This window comes from Gekko japonicus, unplaced genomic scaffold (assembly GCF_001447785.1).
Source record: "Gekko japonicus isolate JY-2015 unplaced genomic scaffold, Gekko_japonicus_V1.1 scaffold207, whole genome shotgun sequence".
Taxonomy (NCBI): domain Eukaryota; kingdom Metazoa; phylum Chordata; class Lepidosauria; order Squamata; family Gekkonidae; genus Gekko; species Gekko japonicus.
In genome coordinates, this window is record NW_015175363.1 from 784,732 (window position 1) to 810,716 (window position 25,985).

A 25,985-nucleotide genomic window follows, 5' to 3' on the forward strand; every position below is an offset into this window, starting at 1 on the left:
CCTGCTGAAAAGTAGGAGAGTTGGATTTGAGCGATTTTTATTTTCTCAGTAAGGTAAATGCACTCTTGAAATGAATTCTCTAAGAAGTTTTTTTTAATGGAAATAGAAATTTGTTCCCCTTTTCATTTTGAAAGGCATAGCATCCACCCCAGAGCCTTATTAGTTATATATTTTTATGAAATGTGTACTAGGAATTCCTGGGTAAGTGTGCTTCTCTTTGACTTCTTTAAATGAAGCAAATTCATTTGTGTATACCTTCTCTAGGGATCAAATCTCCTTGTTGCAAGCCAGGCCAGGAATGGCATAGGGTGTGCTGCCAGAGCGCAGAGGTAGTAAGGCAAGAGCACCAAGTCAAGAAGCATAGTCAAGGTCTGGTCCATGGGTATGCACAGAGTCAGGAGTCTAGTCTGAGGGTCAGTCCATACAGCAGGGTCTGAGAATCTGAGAGTTACTCATGAAAAGGTTCAGGAGCAAGATGAAGGCAGAGTTAGGAAACAGTCCGAAGAGTCACAGGGTTGAGGCAGGAGCCAATGCAGTAGTCACAGAGTCAGAGGGATTTCGACTTGTTGCTTTCATACCTGACAGCCTTCCTTAGCTGGTTTTTATAGCCATATGTTTAAGGGTCACGCTTACAGCCAGCTGCTCGGGAGTAATCCTGCAACTACTGAAGCAGTTGGCATCGGGCCAGGAGATGTGCACTTTGTTGTCTTTCTTGTAGTTCTGTCCGTAGCCTCCATCTGCAGCACTCTAAGGGTTTGAGTGATACTGGAGGGCTGGAAATGATCAACTGAGTTTCACCTGTTGAATCAGAGCTGGAGGGTATGGGGGGGCTTTGCACCAGCTGTTGGCTGTGAATCCTGACAAGCCTGCAGCTCATCTTCTTGCTAACTGGCTTCTCCTGACTCAGAGCTCCTCTTCTCCTGAGGAGTCCATGCTCTCGCTGAGCCCTGGCTGACCCAAGACACTCTTTCAGCTTCATAATTTTACTTGGATAACATGGTGTAGTTTTGTTGACGAGACTAATGGGAAATATAACTAAGACATTATTTGTACAGATTGCAAAGGACTAGCCAACTTAATCTCCTGTAACAAAATAAGACAAAGTCCAGTGGTGCCTTGTAATAAACTGTGTTAGGCTTCAATATGAGCTTTCATGAGCTGTGACATGTGACAACTCATATTGTGATAAATGGTTTTAGTCTTTAAGGTGCTACTGGACTTTTGTTTCACGCATACATCATTTGATAGTGTGCTCTTGGTGCACTATGGGAATCATTCACAACTAGCTTTTCCTTCTTAGGCAGGGCAGTCTGATTAGAGATTATTGCCATTGTACGATGATAATGCAATATCTAGTGATGTCTGAATGTAGCCTATATCAAGGATAACTCCAAGGAACTGCAACTAGCAAGGTATAGTGTAAGCTCTTCCTCAATATTTCCAGCCACCCTTTTTACCGGCCAAACTGTGAGTCGCATTATGTCAGGATATAATGAATTACTACTTTGTTTAATTCCATTGCCTAAAGTGTTAGAATCCAGATCAGCCACCTGGGAGGACAGACTAGCTGTCCTCTGATCTTTGCCGTTATTCCTGTTCTTACATCTGACTGCACATAAATGTATATGTAGAGCCATCCTGCCCCCTTTGTTACTGAAGCTAGTAAAATATCAGTTGAATTTCCAAATATAGAAGATAGAGAGTACTACCATTTTCTACACATAAAATGGTCTTGTAAAGAATTGTACATGCGTGGGGTGCGGGAGCGGAGCGAGCCTGGTGGCCGCGGTGGAACAACATGGGGCTGGGCACTGCTGGCGATCCCGGACCCCTGCTGCTGGCGGCACAGGTTGCCAGGTGGCCGAGTAGCAGCCTGGCAGCTGAACTGGGACTGCGTGGTGCCGCTGTTAGTGATTGCCGAGCATCTGAGTGGCGACCCGCATCTCCTGGCGACTGGGCTCTCAGGGGGTGTTGGCTGAGGCATGCACTTGGGCTGGGTCTGGGAATGGGCCACTGGTGGCCCCGGCGTCTTTTGGTGGGATGGCTTGGGGAGGGCTTGCGGCGTGTGGCCTGTGTGTGGGAGTAAGGCGAGCCTGGCAGTTTCACTGGGCCAATGTGGGGCTGCTGCTGGCAGTCCCGGGCCCCTGCTGCTGGCGGCCCTGGGCCCCTGCTTCTGGCGGCCCTGGGCCCCTGTTTCTGGCAGCCCTGGGCCCCTGCTTCTGGTGGCGCAGGTTGCCAGGTGGCCAAGTTGCACCCCAGCAGGAGCAGGGCGATCCTGGCAGTTGAATTGGGGCTGCATTGCGCCAGTGCTGGCAGTTGCCGAGCAGCCGAGTGGAGCCCCGTGGCTCTTGGTGACTGGGTTCCCATGGGTGGATGCTGAGGTGTGCATTTGGGCTGGGCCCGGGAAGGGGCCACTGGTGGCCCCAGTGCCTTGCGGTGGGATGGCTCAGGGAGGGCCCACGGCACGCCACAATGGCTCCCAACATGGCAAAACGGTGTCTGGTACAGCCCTCATCGGGCTCCTGGCAAGGCCATGGAGGGCCACTTCACGCAGCCCACCTAGGAGGGGCAGCGGGCCTATGCAGACCCAGCCGGCTTCGCGGCAGCCTGGCACCTTTGGCAGCGCACGACAGGGCAGAAGCCTGAAGAAAGGCTCCACAGGCAAACGGCTCTCCTGATGCAAATGGCATCCTCTCTCCTCAGGTGAATCTCTGTTGTTAGGCGAATTTTGGTGTGCAGTGCTTCTGTGGGTGTGATGAAGGCAACGCACCCAGTGGCCAGGGATCCATTTCTGAGTGGCAGGTCATATTTCTCTGATCTTCTTCCTAACATGATTGTTATCATAGTATTTTTTTACATAGCAGTAAACTTTATTAATCCATGAGTGTGGATATTTTCCTGTTACAAATTTTGAAATACATATGAAGCATTTATGCCATAAAAATATTGGAATTTAGTAGTTGCTTTATGCCTTTTGATAACACTGTAAGAATAAGGACATAAATTATCCTGGTTTATAATTTTTGAATGTCTGTTACTTTATGAATATTAATATATTCATGAAGCTTGACATCTGTCACTTGAGATGTTCAAAATTTTCTTTTTTAAAAAATGACAAATTTAATGGCTCTTTTTAGAGCCAACTAGTCTGGAGAAGTTTGCAAGAATATCTTGACAGGGGTTTTTTGCACATTTTTGCACCAAGTTGTGAAGCTCCCAGATAGCTTTGTTTCTTGTCAGTTTTGACACCTATTTCAGTCCTCTTTGTAGTATAATTAAGTATCTGGTGGATCCTCAGTCTGTGATGTAGGGAAGTTATTTGCATTTCTGGATGAACTGCTTTTTCAGATCAAATGCTAACTTTGGGCTGTTCACTTTAACTTCACTTATGCCTGTAAGAACAAAGAACAATACAGAATCATTTGATTTGTAATGATTTCTACAGACTCAGCACTATGGCTGCAGGAATAAACACATACTATAACGCTAAAAATTCAGGAATAAGCACCAGTTATTTCAGAAGAATAATCAAATGTAACACTGTAGTGGACAGTCATAGTCATCTCACTTTAAAAATATAGCCTCTGCAAGACCTATAGCTCAGACTGAAGAGTCCAATGCTGGAATGTTGCCTACACCATTAATTGATATCCTATACCTGTTCTGCAAAGGAGAAATGTGACAGAAGCACCCCTCAACAAGGTGCAAAGAGTAGAGCAGTTGAACCACAATTCATAGCAACCTCATTGCAAGTCACTAATCACAGAGTTGGCATGCCATCAGTGTCCTTGTGACAGGTAGATGGAGATAGCCAAATGGTACACACTGAGGTGCCCATGTCCCTATGATGTGTGGTGGTGGAACGTGTTGTCAAGTTGCAGACAAATTATGGCAACCCCTCATGAATTGCATGGGTTTGGGTCCCATGGAGACACTGGTAAAAAGGCAAAACTCACCTTTTGGCCAATAACAGGCTGAACAAAATCAAAACATCCATCAAAAAGAGGCTGAGCTAAAACCCTGGTCACTGCAGCTGTTGGAAGTGCATTGCTGTACTGGGAATGGGGGCTTCCTGTCATATCCCCCTTTTGGAGAGTTCAGTTCAATGTGCCGGTTCTCACCTCCAAAGCCATTCATGATTTGAGCCACATGTGTGCTATACCAAAATATGCTAGCTGTGGATTCTTTGTGGGTTTAACCATCTATCATTGATGTACTTTTCCCATAGAAGCTCCACTACAGAGAAATGAGTTCACTCTGGTGATCCTTAAAAAAAAGTTGTTGGCCTTTAGAAAGGCAGCTGAGACCTTTCTGTTTCAGAGGTGCTTTTTAGAAGTTTCTATGATTTTTTTTGCTGTTTTCTATGAGTTCATCAATCAAACATTGACAGTAGGAATGGTCTCAGCCTCACCCAGAAGATTACTATGGAATTACTACAACAAGGACTAGAAATTGTGCAAAGCAGACAGGCATGTAGTAGACTGTAAATAAAGGTATGAGGCCTTATGCTCACGATTTGGATATATCAAAACAGCATCAACAGCACAACTTTTGGTGGGCTTTAACCTTTCCAAACTCCAGGACACAGGCTTAACATGGCAACACGGGATGCACTAAACTGCAGTCATGTTGCAAGAAGGCATGTGACAGACTTGTATGACAGGAAGATGAGGAAATAGAATTGTCTCCAAGCAGATCTAGAGAATTGGAAGACTGATTGGTGGGATGAGGGACAGGCTAGGTTAGGGAACAAAAAGATGACACGTGAGAGGTTTTTTGTAGGAATTGGGTATTTGAACCTGTCTGGGTTAGAGAAGAACGTTCTCTGCCAGTGAGTGATCTTGGTGGTTCTCCGTTTTGTTGTTCCTCTCAGTATGTTTGCCAGGTGAGGCAGGAGATGTGGCACCCATGTAGGAGGTGTGATGTTATGATGACTCCTCAAATTTCCCTCCCTCAGAGATAGATTTTTTCCCTCCAAAATTTTGTTCCCTTCTGTGACTGAGCCACCCCAAGTAACATGGTTTTATTCTTTTTTTAAAGACTTTTTTTTAAGACCCTGTCACAGAGATATAATTTGGCTTTAAGCCCAGCCCTGGAACCCAAGGGAAGAATAAGGAGCCGTCTTGGGTTGAACCCCTTCAAATTGCACGTGAGGTGTAATCAGGCATTTTTAACTTAGAGGCAAAAATCAGTGGTTGTACGGATTGTTATTCTTTATACAGGCTAGTGAGAGTTATTGAAGATTATTTTCTTAGTTATTGAGTTCTTAATACTGAGAGGCTTTCCCCCTGTGTTTTCCAAACACTACAATGCTTCTTTTAATAGAGTTTCCTATTTCTCCTCGTATTTCCTTGAGCCTGTTACCTTCTTTCAGTACCTAACTCCATTCCTTTTAATCCCTAATTTCTATCTAGCTCTTGAGGTGTCTCAAGCAGTTTCTTTTCACAAGAGACCGGGAACTCCTCCTCCCAGAGATAACTCTCCCACTGGGCAGGGATTCTTCTAATTTCTATAAAAGATATATCCCCTTTCCTTTGGCCTGAATGGGAGTCTTATATCACTACTCAACAACCTTTCCAAATTTCATTCCCAGTTCTTGTGTTTGTGCAAAACTACTTTTAAGAGCAAATTTTCAGCCGTTTAAAGTACAGAATCGACTCTCTTCTCTCAAATCAAGAATCCATCAGAATTCCCCTTCTCCCTCAGCACCCAGCTGGAGCTAGCCAATCAGAGTGCTTGGAGCAGCCTGTCACTCAAAGCTCTCCATTCTTGAGAAGATTTAACTCTTCATGTCCCTTTACTCTGATAGTGCAGCATTTTGAAGCCTGTTTTAAGGGCTGTCCATCACAGATGCATACACACTAGCAGCAAGTCCTTCCAAGAAGGAGAAGAGGAGTTTACAACTCGATAGATGGGGCTTTGTAATCCACCTGAGGGCCTTAACCCTGTCCATCACAGATACATACACACTAGCAGCAAGTCCTTCCAAGAAGGAGAAGAGGAGTTTACAACTCGATAGATGGGGCTTTGTAATCCACCTGAGGGCCTTAACCCATGGGTTGAAGACCACTTGGTTATGGAGTGGATCCAACCATCCTTAAAGTAGCCTTCCTCCAGCCTAAGGAGCCATCCAATGCAAGTCGCTTAAGACCAATGCTTCCTCTAAACTGTGGAGTCGTGTGAGCAAAAATTCAACTTTGTGAGCTACTGGCATTAAACTTGTGAGCCAGCAATTTGGCTACTGCATAAATTAGTTTGCTCTGGAGCCATCCTTCCGGAGCTAAGACAAAAATGTGTGAGTTAGAGGCTAAAAAACTGTGAGCTAGCTCACACTAACTCAGCTTAGAGGGAACACTGCTTGAGACTGGAGGAAAGCTTCAAACTTAAGTCAGAAGGGAAGGTGGTGTTTGGATATTTTAATAAATAAATAAACTGTACTCAGTGGAATTGTAGGACAAGGGTAAGATCCACCACTATATGTATTGTTTTGGCCAAAATGAATTAGTGTTGTTCTTAATATAAAATTAAGAAAAAAGATAGTAGTGTAATCCACCTTAGTGTAGAGTACGATAGATCAGGGCTGGCTCATGAGATAGATCAGGGCTGGCTCATTACCTGTAAACTAATGAACTAAGCAAGAAGTATATTTGCCAGTTCAGAGTTTAGTAAAGAAATATGACAGGGTTTTACATTTGCTTCGATGAGGAATTAAGGCAGCATTCAGACAATAAGCCACAATTTAATTAAATTCCAGTTCAGTATAGTTTCTAAATGCTGGCTGCCCAATGAACTTTTTTTTTTAATTGAATGTTAAACTAAGATTCTGAACCACAGTTTGTAGCTTGCAGTGACATCTGAGTGCAGAAATCCCAGTATACGTAGAATCATCCCTTACCATCTCCTGCATACAGGGTCTAACAATCAGGTATGGATGGTACATTCTCAGGACATGCTGTGTCCTTCCTTCTGCCTTCTTTCCACACTAGGGATGCTGGACTCCAGGTGGGACCTGGCAATCCCCTGGAATTGCAGCAAATCTCCAGACTACAGAGATCAGTTCCTCTGGAGAAAATGGATGCTTTGGAGGGTGGACTGTATGGCATTGTACCACACTGAGGACCTTGTCCTCCCCAGGCTCTATCCCCAGATCTCCAGGAATTTTCCAATCTAGATCTGGCAATCCTACCCCCATCCCCCACTGGTGGCCAAGGAAGATCTGGCAACCCTTTTCCACACATATACTCTTTCCTAACAAGTAGTGAACCAGCAAACAAAATTGTGTCTACAGCATTTCCTGAAGAGGAATTAAAAAACAGTAAGACAAAATATTTTGCTTAATCACATGCTTTTATTCAGTTTGCCAACATACACACAAAAAAATGTGGTACCCAAAACAGTGTAACATGTTTTATGTGCAGTAATTTCTGTGCGTTTGCAGTTCACAAAACCACCTACTGTGTCCAACCTTCCTCCCCATAAAGAAGAAGAGGAGGAGATTGGATTTATACCCCGCCCCTCACTACCCAAATGTCCTGGCCTCACTGGTGGACCTCCTGATGGCACTGGTATTTCTGGCCACTGTGTGATACAGAGTGTTGGACTGGATGGGCCTTTGGCCTGATCCAACATTGGCGTCTCTTATGTTCTTATGACTGGGGCACGACAGATAGATGTTGCTGTCTGATCATGCACTTTAAATCCATAAGGTAACAGCAAGGGCAACGGATCGATTTGCCCTTGTGAACGCGACCTAAGAGAGTAAATTGCTGTGACCATACATTCTTCCCATGTCAGCTTTGTGCAACAAACAGTGGAGTAAAGAAGCTACAATTTATTGTCACACTTGATTGTAATCTAAATCACACAATACAAACACAGTATCTACATCTCTTTGGATATTTTCTTTCACTTTAATTTTAGGTGTTGGTAAATCTTATTCTTTCATATCTGAAATATATATAGCTTTGCATAACCCCCCCTCTAGAGTTTGTAATGGACAATGGATAGTTAATGTGTCTGAGAACCTTGTGGCAGAGGGTTCAAATGGAATTCTACAGTTCAGAGTAGCAATCAGTTCAGTTAAGAGTTTAGTTAAGCAGAGTGAATAGATTAAGAAAGATCCTGAATTAGGAAAATGGGACCAGTAGGCCTTCCCTGAGGGAAATAGATCCTAGAAAAAGGGGGTGGTTCCTATGAAGTGTCTAAGAAAGAAAGTTGAAACTTGAGTGCATGTTCCTACCTTCACAGACTTAATTTTGAGACAAAGAAGCTTATGCCTGCTGTTTATTTAAGCAGTGACTGCCAAGAGATCTCTCTCCACAGTTTTAATGACCTGTCTGTATAACAAAACAGCCACTTTATTATTACAAACTATCTGTTGTATGTATCTATACAGAGTTAACTTATTCCTATTGCCTGTTCACCTGCCAGGTTTAAACCTGATACCTACCTGACCATTTCCCTATAGAAGTGACATAAAGCAATTGGTTTGTTTTGAATTATTATCAGCCTCTTGTGTGCCATTATCAGACATATACAAACAAAGGATTTTTGTCAGTTCCCTAGGCTGGGTCAACATATACATTTAAACTACTGGGTGGGACAGACAACAAAACAAGAAGAAAAGCATCTGCTCAGCCAAGAAAAAGCAATAGGAAAGCGGGAAATTGTTATAGATGTCTATTGACCTTTTTCTCCAGTAGTTTATTCTTGCTATTGAGGAGACACTCGATGTGTAGAATGGCTATCCAAACTGCCTGAAAGTTTTAAAAAACAATGGACAGACCTGTGGGGTTCTATTAAGTGCAAAGTAACACTAACAATCCTGCCAACCTAGCAGTTCAAAAGCAAGAAATTGCAAGTAGATAAATAGGTACCACTTCGGCGGGAAGGTAACAGCGTTCCGTGCGCCTTGGTGTTTAGTCACGCCGGCCACATGACCACGGAAACGTCTTTGGACAGCGCTGGCTCTTTGGCTTTGAAACGGAGATGAGCACCGCAACCCTAGAGTCGGATTCGACTGGCTTTCGAGCAAGGGGACCTTTACCTTTACTTAACACTAACAAAAGACTACAGAATAATTTGTACAAAAGTTATAAATGTATTTATGGTATGCCATCTAAATGGATGATTGGTAGGCACAAAGAATGGCATGCTAATATACCAAACCTTTTAGAAGTTTTCATTTGTTTTTGTTTTTTAATATGTTGGTTTATTCATTGATATCTGTAGAAATTCATAATTCATAAATACATATGCAGGCAGTGATGCACTTTAATTAAATCTGAGGTGAAATTAGTATGCATTACAGTTTTTTGAAATAAAAATATCCACTAATCAAAATGTTAAGCTGATGGAGTTTCTCTCCTCCCCCTTCCAATTAGTATCATTATCTTGCTTTGCATCACTTGTACCAGCTGGCTTTTTGTCAATTTATAGCATGGACCTTTACATCGAAGTAAGGAAAAAAATTAATTACAAGGGAAGAAATCCCAATAGTACTTTAGAAGTCTTTAGTTATCCACATATTAAAGCTGTTGGCTGTGCAAGAAATGAAAAGGAACAGGAGGATCTAATAGGCATTTTACATGAAGTGTCAGTGATTTTTAATGCTCTGTATTCCCCATTTTATTATTATGGCCATTTCACAGATACAAACTGAATTATCCTGTCAAGTATAAGCTGCTACCAATTGTGGTTCCCTAATGAGCATACCTGTATGATGCATATATTGCAAACAGCTATGTTGCATTTTTTTTTACATTTTTAGATATACACTTAAAGATGATGCTGCTAAATTAAAATCAAAGAGAACTTTGATTTTGATTTCAGTGGATTCCGAATTGCAGGCAACATCTTAGTTGTATCCCTAAAATTCTAATCTCTGAAGTGGTCCTTCTTTGCTACTTGTTAGTTCTGTGACATCAGATTTCTTTAAATCCCTGAAAATTATTATTGGAATTAATTGTATCTTTAAAATGAAGAGGATAAAAAGAAGAGGACAGATTCGGGGCTTGCTGGGGATGTTTTAATTAATATTGTAAGTCACTTTGAACCAAGAAGAAATGCAGGATATAAATGTTTTAAAAAATAATAACAAAAAAGGAAAATCATTTTGATTCGTTTTCTCACCAAAAGACAGGATCAAGCAGCTCTAATATTGTACCTCCCTGTGAGTAGCAGAAACACTCATTGTGCAAGAGGACACTTCCCATACTAATTTAGGGGAATGTGAATCTGCCAGTTTAGAGTGCTCCCTGCTCATAGGTAGCAAGCAGGAAGCATCTTATTCAGATACCTCCAGATGAATTTGGATGTTTCTGTTTGCATGATTACCATGTGTTTTCACATGATTAGACTTTCTCGCCACCAGCTACCTTGTCCTGACACTGATCTGCAGCTGCCTAGAAGTAGTAAAATGGGGGGGGGGATCCTGAGTTCAGTGAGATTTGCATGTGCTTTTGTCCTCAGCTAACCTTGCAATTGATTCTTGTGATCACTTCTGAAATGGGAATCAGTGGTAGAACCTCTGTTTTGCATGGAGAAGGTCTCAAGTTCAATCCTTATCATCTCTGGCTGAAAAAAAGGAGAAAAGAAGAAAAAAGCTCTTTTGCTAAGATTCAAGTGATGACATTAGGCTTATAAAAGACCTTATGTGGAACTCTTATTTATTCCCCTTTGTTTTCCTATCCCTGCCAGACATTGAACCTCATGCCATGTCATAGACTGTTGTTGTTTTTGTTTGTTTTTAAAAAAGAGTCCCTCCATGCTTGCGTAGGTGACGTTTCCATGGTCTGTGAGATGCTTTGGCTGGCTGCAGTCTAATTCTTGCTTGATTGAAGTAGTTTCAACAAGAGTATCCCTTTCTAAAACATTTACACATTTTTTTCTGTGTATGAATAAGAATTAGGTATATCTGCTTCAGCTTTTTTTCAAAGACTGAGCATGGAAGCAACATAGTGTCTTCCACTTTAAAGCTAAAATAATATCTTGGTGTAGAAGTTTAAAAACCATTTTGCGATTTCATTTCTAATCTAGTTTTACCTCAGAATCAATAACCTGTGTGTTCGCTACCTTTCTCTAGAATGCTTGGAAACTTTTATTCCCTGACACCCTTTAGTGTTCTTATAAGACAGGTTGTTGTGGTATAGTGATTAGACTGTCCATCAAGGACTGAGGAGAGCCAGATTCAAATCTTCTTTCAGCCATGAAATTCTGTGGATGTCTTTGGGTCAGCTATTATTAGTTTTAACATATAAAACTTGATCTCTCTTAATTATATGCAAAACAAGATGGAAACTGAAGGAGAGCTTTCTTTGAATTGTTGGAAATATAAAAACAGTATGCCTGTTATTTCTTATGGCTCGGGGGAGGGGGGGGGACTTTGGAACGTAGGTCCTGCTACAGCCTAGGATGAACAGTGTCAGTAAAGAGGAAGGATTTTCCTTTGCATTTTTTAACGATTTCCTTGTTAGCAACATTGTTATAAAATCAATCCAGTCTTATCAGTGCTTGTGATATTTAAATGTTATACAGACACACCTATCTATACTTACTAATTAGCAGTCGGAATTTCTAACAGAACTGTCATTGTAGTACAGTGTTTGACAACATTTACAAAATAATATGCAGGTACAACATTTTCTTGGAATAATATGTTAAACTACTGAGAACTATTACAAATGCATTTATATTGCATGGTTTCCTTTGTATTTTTTTTTTTTTAATATAGGTAACGAGTTTGGTCATCCAGAATGGTTAGACTTCCCCAGACGGGGCAATAACGAAAGCTACCATTATGCTAGGAGACAGTTTCATTTAGCCAATGATCAACTTCTTCGCTACAGATTCCTAAATGCATTTGACAGAGATATGAACAAATTGGAAGAAAGATGTGGCTGGCTTGCATCTCCACAGGTAAACTATGTACAGTAAAAATGTTAGGCATTTGTCACTAGCGTTCTGCATGTTTAGAATGTCAATATCAAAAAACTGCATGAAAACATTGTTTCTAAAACAATGTTATGCACTGTGTAATGCTGCTAACATATTTTCAAAAACAATCTGAAATGGTATCCTGTATATTGGAATGTTTCCCTTCCCTTCTATTTGAGATCTTTGGGGAAAATGTTATTAATGCTAATATACTACTGAAAATATTCTAATTATTTTGACAACTTTTTGATGTAAATAATTGTGCTTACTTCAGAAAATTTGGTTAGCCAGCTGCAGGTAATTTGGTAATTTATTATGTTTTTGTCTCCTGAGCATCAAGATTCTGTTTACCTTTACAACTAGCCTACAAATAGATCCTGCTACCAAGTCAGATAATGTTTGATTAAATTACAGGTATGTTGTGAGAGCTACTGAGTTACATGGAACAGTTCAAAAAGAACTATGTAAATTCTTAGCAATAACTGGTAGAAGACCGATTGAGAAACCAGAGTGTGTCAGCATTTGTGTAACAAGAGGAAAAATTACAGCCTTAAATTATTGGAATGGCTTCCACAAGAGACATTTAGAACCTGTTGAAGACATGCGGGTCAATAGTGAGACATTGTGTAGCATACAAAGACACAGAATTTCATAAATGACCGATGCCTATAAAATTCACTTCATAGTAAACTAGTCAGACAAGCGTGCCAGTGCACTGTTTGTGGCTTTTCTGATTTGGTAATCTTAGAAGAAGAAGAAGAGAAGAGATTGGATTTATACCCCACCCTTCACTGGAAGTCTCAGAGCAGCTTACAAACTCCTTTCCCTTCCCCTCCCCACAACAGACACCCTGTGAGGCGGGGCTGAGAGAGCTCTTTCAAGAACTGCTCTTTCAAGGACAACTCTTGTCAGAACTATGGCTTGCCCAAGGTCAACCAGCAGCTGCAAGTGGAGGAGTGGGGAATCAAACCCGGTTCTCCCAGATTAGAGTCCGCACACTTGACCACTACACCAAACTGACTTAGAGCCTGTTCCATTTCTTAATGTTCAATATTCAAGGGAATGGACAATATCTATAATAAGATGGGCATAAAATAAATCTATTCTTGCTGGCCCTGGAGCTACCACCTATAAGCAGTCTGATTCCATCTAATATCATACAGTCAACCCAGGATTATTATATACTTTTTAGAAGTCAGTAGCAGCAAAATAGTTTTGTGATATCAATTGTTGTATAATTTGATCATGTCAGAAATCAGAAATCCAGCATCAACCTATATTATGCTGTTGTTGTTTTCCAGAATAGAGTTTTCAAGAGGCAACCCAAACTGCCAAAGTGTCTAAGCATATTGGTTCTAGAAGATTTGTTCACCATACTGAAAAATCTAATTAATATGCTTATGTCTTGGATACGTAAAATCTCATTTGTAAACCTAAGAGGAAATAAAATATATCTAGCAAAATTAATATAGTCCCAATAATATTGTGTATTTCCAAAAGCTATCCACTTAAATTGTAGCTGAGAATGGTTCAGAATTTTTCATGTGGACAGGAAAATTATTGTTCAGACCACCCACCTGTTTCCACCTGAGTTCCTTACTCCTCTCATAGTCCATGCTCATGTATATTTACTCAGAATTAAATCCTGTGAAAACCTACTGTATGATAATAGGACTGCAGCCTTGATAAAGAGTCCTTTATGCACCTAGTACTAGTTCTTAGTTTCCTTGTTCACAATTTTTTCTTAGTATTTTTCCTTCCCTAAACACTTCTTGCGTCAATTTGATAAGGCTCCCTAGGTTTTTGCATATCTTGCCAAACATAGAAATGGTATATTTAAAAGTCTAGTATTTAAAGGTGATAGCATTCAGATGTACAAACTTAATAGCCCCACTCCAACCTGAAGTCAGGTGTTCATCTTCAAGGAGGAATCCTTAAACACTGATACTTTCATGCTTCTCTCTGGCTGTTGTGGAGGGTTTCCTCTGCTTTGGTGCTTACTTTCTCTGCCACTAGCTGTTCTGTGTGTGTAAAGGCTCTTTAAATAGATCTTGTGTGTGGGTGTGTGCACATAGAAATGCTAGCATCAGAGGAAAGGAGTACCGCAGCAGAGGAAAGCCTACACGATGGCCAGAAAGTAGGACCCAAACCATGGCTCTCTCTTGCCCATTCTCATTTTGAAATCGGTCTTATGTAATACCTGTCATATTTCAGAAAAGTTAATCCTCTCAAGCGTACTTTTAAATATGCTAGACAGAAATATAAAATACTTAGCTCTGTTATGAAGTTCAAGCAAAATACAAATGGGGATCATGGTTAGATGATATCAAAAACTGTAAGAACACCATGAAGCAAGCTAACTAACAATATATTGCATATGCCCAGCTTGAATTATGAAGAAGACTATTTGGGAGTGATAGGAGGCAATGGTGTTCCATTATTTAATATACCCTTCTGATAAGTAGTATCTGACCAAATTAATCGAAGGTTGTCAGATCTTGGGAAAGGGTCTTCTCGAAATGGTTTTTACTGATTGTCCATCAGAATTTGCTCATCTGATTTCTGCTTGAAGTCCTTGTTCTAAGCACCATGGGAGAGCTACCTGGAGATCGTGCAGGTACAGGAGGACTTCAGCTTGTATAATGTGTATTATGTACTCATCATTAGATTGTCCTTAAATTGTGGACGCTGACTGCTTTTTGGATTGTTCTTGCCTTGTATAATATGTTCTGATATCTCCTACCTTATATGTTTATAAAATATATTGAATCTCTATAATTAATTCACTACATGTTGGATTTAATTGTTTATTATAACATACACAGTATATTGTTAATTAGCTTGCTTCACAGAGTTTACAGGTTTTTATACTGTTATGAAGTTCTGCATCATCAGTTGTTCATTTGGGTTTTTTCTTGTTTATTGGTTGTTTTTTGTAAAGCAAGGAGACACTTTTTGGGCCTGCATGTTCCAAGTTCCTGCTCTGGGATGAAGCTGACAGATAAATTGACAAGCAATTAATAGGGTTGCAAAACACCCTGGTGGAGGTGAGGGTCCCCCGGTGCCAGGTCCCACTTCCCTGAGGTCGATCAGCTGGCCGCAGGGGAGAGCTGACCCCAAAAAAGAGGGAAAGTCCTCCCATATGCAGCAACATGTCTATGTAACATGTCTATGTAACTGTCCATGCTATCACTTCTGGGACATCAGAGACAACACTGTGGTATTGGGCAGAAACTCTATGGTAGAAGCCAACTGTTTCATTGAGTTTTTGCCCAAATACCAGAGTGTCACCCCAGCTTCCCAGAAGTGGTAGTGTCACTTCTGGATTGCATGGGCAGTGACATAGACACATTGCTGTAGTTGGATGGGCCTCCATGCTGCTCCCAGTAAGTCCCCTCCCCATTCCTCACCAGTTGCCAGGAGGTACCTGACAACCCTAGCAATTAACCATTCAAAAACAACTTATGTGGCACCTGCGAGTCACAGCTTTTAACATTCTTGTCAACAATAAAATCCTATGCAGCATTAAATCACCATCAATCCATCTGTTGGCCTAAACAAGAAAGAAAGTACATAGTTGAAAGAGTTGTGAAGAAAAGACCAGTGCCTTTGAATGTTGTCTTCACATGTCATTGTGAGGATATTTCTCTACATACCTTCTTCTTCTATAGCTGAAGTGAAATGTATAAACTGACATGTTATTCCTTTTTTTCTTTTACAGCTTACCTAGCTCTTTAAAAATTAAAACCATAGTTTTAGGATCTGCATGGTTATAGGCTTACACTGTGAGATAGGTTTTGTACATGTACATTTTTTTTTCTTCACAGTTGCTTAGCTGAACTCAGTATAGTGGCAACATGGACTCCAATTAAAAAAATCTTTAAAAAAACTCTTTTTCAGGCTTATGTGAGTGAAAAACATGAATCAAACAAAGTCATCGCTTTTGAGAGGGCAAATCTCCTGTTTATATTCAATTTCCACCCATCTCAAAGCTTTACAGATTACAGAATGGGTGTACAAATACCAGGAAAATATCCTTTATTTTACTCTGGTGTAACATATATAAAAACTTAATTTATAGTAATGTGGGTTTTTTTATTATAAACTAGGTTTTAGGTATTATGTGTTCAAAATTTGATTTCACACTTTAATGAAAAGGAAAACAATTAATAGTTTATATTTGCTACATTAATGTGCATTCTGTGATAGTGACTGTAAAAACAAATTTATATGTGTATAGGCATATTGTGTTTACATTTCATAGGTTGTCTTTGCTGTACATTGTGAGACAAAGTACATATGCTTTCATCTTGGAAGAATATGTGGGGATTTCTGCACAAAATCTCTTAGCCATGTCGAAGTCTAGTAAAAGTTGCCATTTACACCAAAAATGTGTATTTATTCAGCAAACAGGTTTCTACATAAGGAGTTTACAACTTAATTTGACAGTGGGGTGGGGACAAAAGAAAGGGTGGATCCTGGAGCCCCACCATGCCGTTTCCCTTGTCCTTATTTGCCTGGTTCCCTGGTAAGCTGTATCCAGTTTTCAGAATGTTCTTTTGTCTACCACCATATAGCTCTGCTATTCAGGACTCTATTTTATTTCTTTATGTATTTTATAAAGGCAGCTAACAAATTAAAAATACTATTTTATTTCTTTATGTATTTTATAAAATGTATACTTGACCTTTCTGACCTTACAGTGGCCACAAAGGCAGCTAACAAATTAAAAACACACATAATTAAATCACATCTTAAAAATCACTAAAACAAAACAAAAACACATAATTAAAGCCAGTGCTAAAATACATATACAAAAGCATAAAATTAACAATTAAAACATTGGGCAGGAAGGAGGGATCACTCAGGGAATGCCAAATGAAAAAAGGCTTCACCTACTGGCAGAAGAAGGCAACAGAAGGGGACAGCCAAGTCTCCCTGGAGAGAGAGTTCCAGAGTTCTGGCGCCACAAGTGAGATGGTCTGCTCCTGGCTTGCCACCCACCTAATCTCAAAAAGTGGGGGCACCCAAATTGTGGCCTCTGAAGATGATGGCAGTGGTTTGGTCATTTCATAAGAAAATAGGAGGTCCTTCAAGTATGTTGGTCCCAAAACACATGAGGCTATAACACAGTGGTGGCAGGAAAGTGTTGTTTCTATGCTGCCATCACTGCCACAGAGTATGCTTTCAAATGAGCTTTTATTGTGTCTTATCAGATTTGTCCAGATCCTGTCATCACCTACAGCCCCTCAGTAAACCAAGCTACCTGGGCTCTAACACTTGAGAGAGATTGTCTGGGAGACATCATGTCAACCACCAGGATTATTTCCTCATTTCAGAGGTTAACTAGGGCATCACCAGGAGCACCCGATATCAACAGAAAGATCCTTCAGAGGCCATCAGCAAGCCATTTGGATCTATCAGGCTTTGGAGGTGGATAATTTTAATGGATTCCTCCCCCTCCCGTTAGCCCTGCAAAGGCCGGCCAATCTTGATCCTGGAGGGGAGGGGCTTGTTCTCTGGTTCCCCAGTCGGTCACCAAGCCACATGACTCCCCACGATCTGTAGAAAACACTGCAACCAAACCAACATGTCCTCCCAAAAAATGGGAATGAGTGACACTCCACAGACGAAACACTGCAACCAAACCAACATGTCCTCCCAAAAAAATGGGAATGAGTGACACTCCACAGTCTACAAGTAACATCAACTGTATTTGAACAGAATATGAACCAGACCATAAAGACTTCCAGCATTACTCACCACTAGAAATTGTCTCCTGCACAACATGAGTGCATTCCAAAAACTGCCCGTCAAGGCAAAAAAATCCCCTGATAGGACCCGAAAGCCGCTCCCTCAACCAGGGCGGGTAGGACTGCCCCACTCCCGGACCAACGAGAAGGAAGCTTCACAGTAAGTGAATAAAATGTTCCGTTCTCCGGTGGTCCTGGAAGTGGGCAGTCCTTAATTCCTTACTCCTGGGACATATAAGAGCAGTACTCCCCAGGTTGGGTCCGGCGGCTTCCGAACCTCACAGGGCATATTGAAGTACCCCTCTGTCAAGCGCGGCCTCAGCCAAAGTCAGCTTACCTATCCAATAATCCTTATTAAAGGAATGAGTAGACTTCCATGTATCCTACCCAGTGTTCCCTCTAAGCTGAGTTAGTGTGAGCTAGCTCACAGTTTTTTAGCCTCCAGCTCACAGATTTTTCTCTTCACTCAGGAAGGATGGCTCCAGAGCAAACTAATTTGCAGTAGCCAAATCGCTCGCTCACAGCTTTAATGCCGCTAGCTCACAACACAGAATTTTTGCTCACCAGACTCCACAGCTTAGAGGGAACATTGATCCTACCTACCAATTATGTCCAAAGACGGAACCCCCTATATACTGCTGATGTTTCTGCCCCCCTCAGAGAGTGTACGGTAATCCCCCTGGGGGGTTCTAAACCGTGTGACTCGTTAGGCCTTAACGATACACCTCTTGATCCACCTACGCAGCATAAAGGTAGACAGGCATAGAAGACAGGTATTTGATTGAGACATCGACCACTGGGAGTCCAATCCTTTTTGTGTAGCCTCTGGCAAACAAGGAATAAGGCTTAGAGAACACAGGGGTATTTGCCTTGGGGTATTTAAAGAGTTCCTTTCTTTGACCTCAGGTGTCAGGAGCAATGGAATCATATAAGTTTATGATCAAGGCAAGAGATGTTCAGAGGTGGCTTGCCATTACCTGCCTCTGTCTCACTTCTTTAGTGGTCTCCCATCCAAGCACCAACCAGGGCTGACCCAGCTCAGCCCCCAAGCTCTGACGAGATCAGGCCAGCCTGAGCCATCAAGGTCAGGGCCCTTCCCATTCTGCTAAGATGTTATAGAAAGAAGCAGGCAGAGGGACCCCTGATGCATTAGAGTTTGATTTGGGAATGGCTTTGTCCGATCCCACAGGGAAGTCTGCTGCCCCTTCACCTTCCTTGGACTTAGGAATACAAGAGGGCTGCAGTGCTCTCAACACCTCTGGCAACAACCTATCATATAAATCCTGAGAGAAAGGCCTAGATTGGTTCTCAGACCGTTCTCCCTCCTTTTTGGCTGCAGCAAATGCATCAGTCTCAGAGTCATCCTCAATGTCTCTGACTACAGGACTTTGATCTCTCTCTCTAGAGGAGGCTTTCCTGTCCTTCTTTCAGGGGGGGGAGGCCTGTCCTGAGAACTGCTGTCTCTACACTTCTCGTCCCTCGTGGGTTGAGTGGAAGCTGTCTGCTGACATAAATCTCTGAACTCCTACACCATCACCCTGAGTCATAGAATGGCTGTCCTTCCTGCCTTTTTTTCTTTCACTTCCAGCCCCACAGGGGGAGGAGAGAACACAAACAATACATCCTTCCCAACCTGGTGGAAAAAAAACAAAGCCTGCTGCCCTGTTCCTATCCCCAGGGCTCTGAAGGAAAGGTACCATGCAGTCACCCAAACTCTGCACACTCTCCATCTACAGGAGCTGAGTTGGGGGGAGTTTGGGAGCCTTGACCATAAGTGCAAACTAGGCCAGCTCACAGGAGCCAGCCTGAGTTGCCTGGCTCCCCCCGTGGCCAAATTTCCCCCTACCGTGCTTCAGAAGAGTAGGATGAGCCGACTGGAGCCACCAAGCAGCCCGGTTGTCTGTGCTGCAGGGATGAAAAAACAAGGCTCCAGCCCCGCACAGGATCGCGACAGCTCAAGCCGCGCCACCCGTGCACATTTCACCTCCGCCTCTCTCCCCTGCCTCTCGCCACACCAGGCTCACAGCTTCCGGAACTGGGCAGGGGAGCAGGAACCTTTAGCGGCACCAGGCAGCCTCACGGGTTGACGTAGGCGAGTTCCCCGGCTGCTGTGACTGCCTGTGGGCCTCCCAATGCTGCCGGCAGCCGTTCCCCGCAATTCCACCTGCAGGTCCAGGAGGGGTGGGGAGGCAGAAAACACCTTCCCCCACCTCCCTAAAAGCTCATCTTGTTTCTTTGCTTCTTCTTTGTCTTCTGCCAGGATCTTTGTGTTCCTTAGAGCACAGCCAGATGTCCTGCTCCGAAGGCAGGGCTGGTAAGACTGGGGAACCAGAGAACAAGCCCCTTCCCTCCAGGATCAAGTTTGGCCAGCAGGGGAGAGGCTAATCCCAGGAGTAAGGAATTAAGAACTGCCCCACTCCCGGACCACCGGAGAACCATCGTTCAAGTTTATGCCCCAGCTAGAGATGCCGATGAGGAAAAAATGTAAACCTTTTATGCTTGTGTCCAGGAAGAAATTGATCCCACACCTAAAATAGATGTGCTGATAACCGTAGGTGACTGGAATGCAAAACTAGAAAACAAAGCAGAATCAAATGTCATTGGAAAATTTGGGCTTGGAATGAGGCCCATAGCCAGATATTTTTTCGGGGGAGAGGGCAGTTCAAAGCTAATTTAATTTCTGGAGCTAAATTAATTCCTGGAGACGAAGTAGAAAGCCCATTCAGCCCCATCTGGCTCCGCTCATCTTACCTGCAGCCAAAGCCACCTGATTCTTCCTTCAATGCATGACAAGAACAGTGTGTGACAGGATCCTCTGTCCTCTGCCCAGCCTTAGCCATGTGCAATCACCTGGCTTCTTCTTAATTAGTACCTGGCCTCCTGCACTCTGGGTAGCACTTGAGCCGTCACCCTGCCTGGCGTCAATCCAAAGCCAAGCATCCCTCCCCACCCCCTTCCCACCTTCCCTTCCTTGGAGGAGAAACGCTCTGCCACTGCCTCTTGAAAACCATGCTGGGCCTTCCCTTCCCTCAGCTTGCCAAGCAGCCACCCACCCCACAGCCCCCACCTCCCTGGCCAATTCATGCAGGGACAATATGCCTCTTCCTGGGATAAGAAGGGGAGGTGGCTGGAGAGGTTTACAGTGCAGCTGGTGCAGCTAGGGCAAGAGGAGGGTTTGCCACCAGACCCCAATGACAGCTTTGTAAGGCAAGAAGAGGGTTTGCTGCTGCCCCCCTCAAAGGGTTTGCCACTTACCCCAGACTTTCTCCCCCTCCAGGGACCGGCAGGGGAGGTGGCCAGGAGGGGGCTGGGCAGATTCATGAGGGAGCATTGCCTCAAATGCCACCTCGTGGCTGTGGGCCTGCTTGGAGCACAAAAATGAAGCAGGAGAGTGACTCCATAGAATTATTGAAGACACTACTGATTCATTGCAAACACATGTTTCAGGCAACCAAACAGACAATTCTATACATGGACATCATTGGATGGTCAATACAGATATCTACTAGATTATCAGAAGCTGAAGATGAAGAAGCTCTATTCTCTCTGCTAAAACAAGACTAGAAACTGATTATAGTGCAGATCATATATATTGTTAATATTGAAAATTAGAATAAAGACTATTCTTGTAATCAAAAGAAAAGAAAGACCTTGATGGATGATTGATGAAATTCTTAAAATTGATAAAGACAGGTGAGAAGCAAAAGTAAAAGGTGACAGAAACAGAAGCCTAAATGCAGCATTCCAGTGACTCACACAAAGAAACAAAGAGAACTATTGCCAGGAGTAGATGGGATATCAGTAGAACAAGCCACAGAAACAGAGTCCCTCAAAATCTTGTGTCAACAAATATGAAAAACAAAACAATGGCCCGCAGAATGGAAACACTCAGTTCCAAAAAAGGAGATGTCAAAGACTGCAGCAGCTATCGGACCATCATATTAATTTCTCACGCAAGTAAAGTGATGCTCAAAAGTCTATTACTGTATATGGAACAAAGTCTATTACTGTATATGGAACAAAGTCTATTACTGTATATGGAACAAGAAATGCCAGATGTTCAAGCTGGATTCAGAAAAGGAAGAGGCACTAGAGATCATACTGCAACTTTATGTTGGTTATTAGAGCATATAAGAATATTTCAGAAGAAAATTAGCTTTCGTTTCATAAATCACAGCAAAGTTTTTTGACTGCGTGTATCATTAAAAGCTGTGGTTGGTTTTTAAAAAAAAGGGTGCACCACAGGATCTGATTTTGTTTTGTTTTGTTTTTAAGACAAAAGATGGAAAAACAGAATGGTTTCAAATTTGCAAAGGTGTCAGACAAGGATGCATCTTATTTCCCTGCCTCTTCAGTCCATATGCAGATCCATAGTCAGTTCCTATGTGGCATTGGAACCATCCTCGGATGACACAGAGACCGTGATCCAATGTATGTGTCAGTGACACATGGTCCAATACTGAAAAGGGACAACATATTAACCTGTTATAAATGAGTGCAATTTGCTATCCCCTTAACTCTTGTTTAGCTCTTCTGCACAGGAAGGTGGTCCAAGTTCTGACTGACAACACCACCACAATGTTTTACCTCAACAAACAAGAAGGTATTTCATCTTTTCCTTTGTGTCAAGAAGCCACTGTTATTTGGAATTGGGCAGTTGCAAACCACACGTCCCTCCATATTGCCAGCATGGAAAATGTCACAGCAGATGGGTCCAGCAGATTGGGAGAACCCACTCACAAATGGTCCATTCATCAGGACTACATCTACCCCATTTTTGCACAATGGGGTTTCCCCACAGTAGACCTTTTTGCCTCAAGACTCAATTCCAAAGCCCCCTTTTACTGCTCCGGAACAGACATAGACTCTCTAGGGGATGCCTTCCAGTTAACCTGGTACCAGACACTTTTATATACCTTGCCCCTGATAAGGAAGGTTATTGCCAAATTGGTCATAGACAACTCTCATTGCCTACTAGTCATCCCTTTCTTGCTGAGACAGTTTGCTCAAAGAAAAAAAGAGGGGGTCCCCAGTGCTTCAAACTTAGGCACTTCCAATTACTACCAAGGTTCAGTTTGCTTTTTCAACCTGAGCTTTGCTTAACTCACGATTTGGAGCCTTGGAGATCTTTTGGAAGCATTTTTAGAAGTTTGATCATGGTCGCTTGCTCCGGCAGTTGTCTCTGGGCACCATGCTGGATCCGCGGCGATGGTACCTTTTGGGGAAGAAGGTGAGCCTCAATTCCTTGGCTGTCACCTTGGAAGAGGCTCTCCTCAGCTCCCCAGGCTGGGGGTCTCCTACAAAGACCCTGGGGAGGTCCAGGATGAACTCGGACCCCTCCCATCAGCCGGATCACGGCGCGTCTCCATCAGATCGAGACGGGATGCATCTGAGCAGCGAAATGCTTAAACCGGAAGTCGTCAATGCAATACTGTTTTTGTGATTAATTTTGGCTGGCTCATGGTTCACAAAGTGATGTTTATGGCAGGTCAACTGACATAAACTTTCAGTGAACTTTCAAGCTATTTGTGGAAGTTCGTGAATGAATACTTTTCCAGTCAGACTGTCTCTGCTCAATCTAAATGTTTACCAAACTTCAAAGCAACAGGGGGGCAGATCTTGGAGGGCATGTAGAAGAGCATCTGGGGAAGGTCCCCTACGAGATTGGTATCTCTAGCTTGCACAGTATCCATTCTATATACTCCTGAACCTCCTAAACCTACATCTGTCATTTCCCCAGAAAGCACTTTCCTGGAGGCACCTTTGGAGGGCCGTAACTTGGACCCCATAAATCCAATCCTCAACAAACTCAGCAAGTTTTGTATCTCTAGCACACCGGGGGGGGGGGGGGTCACCATCCTCGGTAGCTAAAAGTTCATGACAGTTCATGGTTTGCAAAACCGGGCACACCACAAACCACGAACCAAACTGCTTTTTTTCTGGTTTGTGCCCATCCCTAGCCATGGTCCTCAGTTTGCAAGATCTGAGCATGGCTGTTAACGATAGGTAACTTTGGAGGACGTTAATTTGTATAATCATAGAGGTGGAAGGGAGTTTGTTTTAGCCCAGTTTTCCAGCCTGTCAAGATCATCCTGAATCCTGACTTTGTCTTCTACCGTATTTGCTACCCCTCACAATTTAGTATCATCTGCAGATTTAATAAGCATTCCCTCTATCCTGTCATCCAAATCATTAATAAAGATGTTGAACAAAACAGGTCCCAGGACAGATCCTTGAGGCACTCCACTTGTCACTCCTCTCCAAGAAGACGAGGAACCATTCACAAGCACTCTTTGGGTGCAATCTTTCAGCCAGTTATAGATCCACCTAACAGTCATAGGATCCAAACGACATTTTTCCAATTTGTCAACAAGAATATTATATGGAACCTTATCAAAAGCCTTACTGAAATAAACTATGTCTACAGCATTCCCCTGATCCAGCAAGGTAGTAACTTTCTCAAAAAATTAGATAAGGTTAGTCTGACAGGACATGTTCTTGAGAAACCCATGCTGACTCTTAGTAATCACAGCCATCCTTTCTAAATGCTCAAGGACTGTCTGTTTATTTGTTCTAAAATGAATAGGGTCTCCATAAGTCAAAAGAGACTTGATGGCACTTAACTCACACTACCAAAGTCTGTTTCTAAGGTCTCTTGGTTGAATCAAAAATGATATTTTAATGGTAGAATGACACATCTGTAGGAGTAGAAAAGAGCAAGAGTCCAGTAGCACCTTACAGACTAACAAAATTTGTGGCAAGGTTTGAGCTTTCAGGAGTCACTGCTCACTTCTTCAGATAAAAAAGTTCATACCCTGCCACAAATTTTGTTAGTCTTTAAGGTGCTTCTACTGTGACAAACAGACTAATATGGCTACCCATCTTGATACATCTGTTGGAGAAAGAAAAGAGGGGGACTAATAGCCACCTTCCACTATGGATCCCACTTTGCCCCTCCCCCGATCCAAATTGTATGGGTTTCAATGAAGATGGTGAGATGGAGAAATCCTCCTCCATCTGGTTCACTCTTCTAATGGTATCTTGGATCCAGTATTAAAACCTGTTCTACCTACTTTATACTAAATTGCCTTTTGTTGAGCCCACCTGCTTCTATACCTCCAGACCTAGATCCTTCCACTGAGCTGCAGTTTTCTGCTATCTTGTCTCCTTCTTTCCACAGCATAAAGTTCCTTTTTCCTGCTTTTATCCCATACAGATTCCATTTCCCCTGGAGTTCTAAGGATATATTCTAAGCATCATGTGCTTCTTCAGTAGAACATTAAAGTTACAGTGTATCTCCATTTCATTATGCATATAAAATCCATTTTTTCCCATTATCAAACAAGTATAGATAGAATCTAAGGGAATATCTCTGCTGTACAGTATACCATGTCAAAGAAAAATTATATAGCATCTGTTTTGATTTACAAGTGAAAATGTGTTTTGCAATACATTCATGTAGTCTCAACACTGTGAACTGAGCATAAGCTTAGTCAAAGCAAAATTGAATTATTATTCAAACAAATGTTTGTGGGAATTTTGAGAGGAGATGCACCCAGTGGTAGCGTTTGCTGCTGTTTCTTCTTTTCTTTGCACATTTATTCTGACTCAGTGGAAAGTAGATTAGGATTTAATGAAGTGAAAATATATCAGGCATGCTCAACTCAAATAATTTCTTAGAGGAGAGTGTAAGATGCTATTTTTTTTCAACAAGAGAGAAAAGAAATTGTATTTTAATGGATTACATAGTACAAAGGGGGCAAACATATATAGGAAGGAACTGTGCACAGTCAAATCTTGGTGTTTTTCTCTCTGTAACTCCCAGTGCTATCAACAAGTTTTTCCTTAACATTTACATAGATTCAGATGGGTAACCATGTTGGTCTGAAGCAGCAGAACAAAGTTTGAGACCAGTGGTTCTTTTAAGACCAACAAAGTTTTATTCTGGGTATAAGCTTTCGTGTTTATGCACACTGTATGCATGCACATGAAAGCTTATACCCAGAATAAAACTTTGTTGGTCTTAAAGATGCCACTGGACTCAAACTTTGTTCTTTAAAATGTACAGTTCCTTTGGTTTTTCTAGTGGAGACCTTTGCTGCAAAAAACCCAGTAAGCAGGGTCCTGTGTCTATGAGAGTGTGGTTCTCTCTTGTGGGTACATGTCCCTTTGTTAACTAATATCTAGGAAGGAAGGAATCTGGTGATAGTTATGGTAGGGAGCTCCCAATCTTTACCACTTAGGGTTAGGAGAGGCCTAGATGTTCCTGCATATATGCACAGCATATGTCTATGTTGA

At 42.3% G+C, this 25,985-nt stretch overlaps 1 protein-coding gene across 3 annotated transcripts in view; it reads left to right on the forward strand.

Moving 5' to 3' along the window:
* The window catches only part of GBE1 (glucan (1,4-alpha-), branching enzyme 1), a 249,753-nt gene that overhangs the window by 200,256 nt on the left and 23,512 nt on the right, over window positions 1-25,985 (forward strand). For all 3 annotated transcript variants that reach the window (XM_015425426.1, XM_015425427.1, XM_015425428.1), the window contains exons 13-14: window positions 11,732-11,916; window positions 15,835-15,965. In XM_015425426.1, the coding sequence (XP_015280912.1) occupies window positions 11,732-11,916; window positions 15,835-15,965 (316 nt within the window). The remainder of the gene's footprint in view (window positions 1-11,731; window positions 11,917-15,834; window positions 15,966-25,985) is intronic.